This window comes from Arachis duranensis, chromosome 3 (genome assembly GCF_000817695.3).
Source record: "Arachis duranensis cultivar V14167 chromosome 3, aradu.V14167.gnm2.J7QH, whole genome shotgun sequence".
Taxonomy (NCBI): domain Eukaryota; kingdom Viridiplantae; phylum Streptophyta; class Magnoliopsida; order Fabales; family Fabaceae; genus Arachis; species Arachis duranensis.
Genome location: NC_029774.3, coordinates 118834288 through 118838436, shown reverse-complemented (window position 1 = coordinate 118838436; position 4149 = coordinate 118834288). Strand labels below are relative to the sequence as shown.

The 4149-nt window shown below is 35.9% G+C and overlaps 1 protein-coding gene across 3 annotated transcripts in view; it reads right to left on the bottom strand.

Annotated features, from left to right (window-relative positions):
* Nucleotides 1-4149, bottom strand: part of LOC107480637 (B3 domain-containing protein Os07g0563300) — a 9137-nt gene that overhangs the window by 3268 nt on the left and 1720 nt on the right. Inside the window, exons 2-8 of one of the 3 annotated variants that reach the window (XM_016100792.3) lie at nt 4022-4103; nt 3778-3873; nt 3063-3381; nt 2607-2943; nt 2382-2478; nt 1817-1991; nt 1391-1470 (exon numbers count right to left, since the gene is read on the bottom strand). In XM_016100792.3, coding sequence (XP_015956278.1) covers nt 1391-1470; nt 1817-1991; nt 2382-2478; nt 2607-2943; nt 3063-3381; nt 3778-3873; nt 4022-4103 — 1186 coding nt within the window. The remainder of the gene's footprint in view (nt 1-1390; nt 1471-1816; nt 1992-2381; nt 2479-2606; nt 2944-3062; nt 3382-3777; nt 3874-4021; nt 4104-4149) is intronic. The other 2 variants (XM_016100793.3, XM_016100794.3) reach the window with 2 other exon arrangements.

Sequence of the window (4149 nt, the reverse complement as noted above, 5' to 3'; positions counted from 1 at the left end):
GTTTTGGCATAAATTTCTTTACAGAACAACCACCACCATATCCAACAAAGTTTGAATATAAAGAAAGTACATGAAAAATAATATAAATTGCATCGTTCAGAAATTATACTTTTAGTCTCTAAGGTAGCGTTTGGTGGAGAGACAGATACTGAAAGACTGAGACTGAGAGACAGAGACTAAGAGACAGAGACTGAAATAAGTTTTAGTATTCTGTTTGGTGCCAAGTGAGAGACAAAAATTGAAACAAGAATAAAACTCTAATTTAATTTGCACAAAGGATAAAATTGGAATTAATTAATTAAAATGAGAGTATTTTAAATATAAAATATTATTAAAGTTTCAGTCTCTGTTTCTAAAAATATCAGTCCCCTGTGTTCCTACATTTTGGAGGCACTGAAATACTGAAATTTTAGGGACAGAGACAGAAATTTTAGTATCAGTCTCTGAGCCAACAAACATGATACTGTGTCTCAGTCTCTCAGTCTCTGTCCCAGTACTGCAAAACAAACGCTACCTAAGGCTGTGTTTGGTGAGGAGTACAAGACAGAAATACAAAGACATGCTAGGACACAAATATGTTTGGTTACAAAAAAGACACATTAATACAAAGACACATCACGGCACGTGGTAAAATTTGAAGAAATTTTTGTACCACCAAATTGGAGATACAAAGGAGGAAAAGATTTTTTTGTAATCTTATATTCTTAATGACCTTTATCATATTGTTCTATGGACAATGATGCCCTTAATTGAATCCACTTTCTTCTGTGTCTCCCTCTTTCTCTTCTTCCCTTCCCTTTGCCCCCTTCACCCACCCATTTTCCTCTTCTGACTTCCCCAGATTAACAAAAGCCTTTTCACCCCACCTCCTTGGAAACCAAGAGAGCCTTTTTGTTCTTTCAACCCTTCCTGTTATTATCCCAAAGAAACCTCTTATCCCCTTTTCTCCAACCCTGGAAGGTAAGATTCATTCCCTTTAAATCTTTAATTTTCATTACTGTTATTGCAGAAGTTGTGTTTTCTTCCCTCAATTTTTGTTCTTAGTGGTTGATTGTGATTTTTGTTTAAGGATTGGTTGATGCTGAGGAAGGAGATTATATTGGTAATTTGTGAGGGAAGCTGGACAGCAGATCTGCAGTGAGAGAGGGCATACCTGGAGATTTTGGCCTCGGTGGTGGTGAGTGGTTGATGTTTTTGTGTGTGTATATAATGGAGGATCTATGATAGTGAAAGGAAATAATAGGGATAAAATAGACTTCTAAAATTTTTGTACTTATATTTAAACACAAACCAAACAAGATACAAAAAATGCTTTTTTTCTGTCTTAGTCCTTGTATTTATGTCTTGTTCCTATCTTGTCTTTTCACCAAATGCACCCTAAAGGCCGTACCTGATCAGATTGGGTAGCAGTTGAAGCCTTTCGAAATCCCATAACCAACTTCCCTTCTGGCTCCAGCCGGCTAAATGTTACTGGAGGAAAAAAAAGTAGCACATTCAACAACTAATACAGGAGGAAAGGTCTTGAACTAGATAAATTATAAGGTCTAACTACAAGGATAGGGGGCTCGGCTTTGTGGTAAAGAAAAAAAAAAAGATTGTCAACTTTGTTGGAATATTTGAACATTCAAGACATTTTAGAATATAAATTTCATCCAAGTAAATAAAATAGCATTAAGTTAAGGCGTGGAAGAAATGCAAGGCAGACTGAACTACAAGGATCGTTCATGCAAACCTCACATATGAAGGTAAGCTATCAATAAGGACAAAGGAACGACGAATATTCCATATACTCTAGCATATCATTTGTCTTTAATACCTGTGTCACCTGCTTGCAACTGCATGGACTGTATGCAGGGAGTGACACCTTCCAAAACATACATTCTACTGTTATTGTTGGGCCAGAAACGAAACTGAAATATCCACTCTTTGCCTTTTGCATCAAGGATTTTGAGTGGCAACCCTTCAGGCTGTGAAATTGGAGGGAAATAAGCCTGTCTCATGCAGCAGAATTTTAAACTATAGAAAATCAGATTAAATGAAATAAATATGATAGGCTTGCCAAATAAATCAGATTTCCATTCTTTCTTTCTTTCTTTTTTTTTTTTTTTGCGGATAAAAATATTATTAAAAGAAAAGAATAGCATGCAAGAAAATAAGGTTTCCTCACAGAAAACAAAATTAACAATCTAAAGACTAAGTGAATAAACCATGCTACAATGCACAAACCAAATCATTTGTATGTCAGATGAAGACACAATCAAATAGATCATGAGTAGAGCACACCAAAATGGTGATCCTGTGACATCCAATTCACTACGCACATTGAACATCCATATAAATTATAGCCAATCTAAACTCCAAAAGAGAATTACATCACTAACCTCAGCACATTTCTTTGGAAGCACTAGACGCCCAATTCGCCCAGCATCACTAGCGCTCAAGGTTTTTTGAAACAACGGGGTAATGACAGAATTAGAACTCAAATAAAGTTAAGGAATATAGTTCTTCCATATGATTTTAGTTACAGCAAAAAAATTCCATAGAAAAATGTAAGAAAGAACATGAATTCATGACATTATTATTATCATTTGTAGCTTAAAGGATACTCGATAGATATTTGCTGTAGCTCCTGATCGGTACATCTGGGCCAGTACCGTGGGAGTAACTGGCTTCTTCCTCGTGCATCTACTCGAGGCCGTCCATTACGAACTTGTGTTTCACCTGATGTGTCAAGTGATAAATGAACAGTGCCACTATATTGCTTTCCTAGAGGAGCTGGAGGGGTTTGTTGTAGTTGATTCCCCCCAGTTTGACCATTTCTTTCATTTGGAGATGCATAAGGTACAGGCAATGCAAAAGGTTGCGGAGATGAATCCTCCTTTACAGAAGAAGACTGCTGGCAAATATTTAAACATGAACTAGGTTGGTCCTCATTCATTGCTCCTGTGATACAATAAAAGAATCAAGTCAAGTAGCTAACTACATGTTAATAAGAGATGCCTTGAGCTCCTAACTAATACAGGTAAACATAATAATAGAAACTCAGATAAAACGAACATTACCATTCACAAGCATTATCTCCTGTGATGCAAGCTTAGTGTTCCAGTTGGATATTCCAGGAAAATTTTCATTTTTCTTTCCCAGAGAAAAAGCAGGCAATCTTTCATTTCCATAAATTTTGCCAAGTTTATGTGTCAATTCAACTAGAGAGGCCACACCTGGCTGCAGGTTGGATGAAGAAACAGAATTATATAGGCTGGGTGCTTGCTTCCATGGTACAGGACCTGATCCAGCTAACTGATTCCAATTATTTGTGGAGATGTCTCTAAGTCTTTCAGATAAAGTAGCGGAAAAAGACTGAGACCATGGCCGGGTTGATGACTGACATGTATAACGGAAGAAAGGAATAATGTCATTACACATATAAAGAAATAAATGTTGCATAAAACAAACTTTAAGCTTGAAAAAATGTCGAGTCGAACCATAACCATGAATTTGGAGCTTAGTTGCTCATTGTGAAATAAAATTCAAGATTAAGAAAGGACATTATTAAGAGAGCTAAGACAACTTTAGCCCAAGATAACCTAAGAAGAATAATACAAGGGCAAAAAACCAGATAAAAAGCGAATTCAGAAAGTTAGGCATTGCAACGCACAAAGAAGTAATTATTGAAGATGTTGAAAAAAAGGATAGGAAAAAATTTTGACCGAATTTAATCAACATAGTGCATAAATAAAATAATATTTCAGAATTTAATCACCATTATAGATAACCTACCATATGATGTTCCTTTGCACATCCATTACATTCAACTCCACCAGGATCCAACAACATAAACGAGTTATCTGAGACAATACATCCACAATGAATCCGCTGCAAAGAAATAATCATCATGAGTTAACACAGTACAACTTGACATGGGGAGTTCAAGTAAAAAGTATTTGGCGCCTAAAGAAGTACCATATAAAGCACTTCAAGCAATTACAAAATAAAATAAAAATAAAATAAATATTTAACTCACCTTCCTACAAGTCTCACAGTTCCTCCAACCAGAAGTGTTCAAATGAAAAGTCTCGCAAAATCTTCCTTCTTCAAAAGCAGAGCTAAGAAACACAGTAACAATCAGATCTTACAGATGCAGTAGCATAT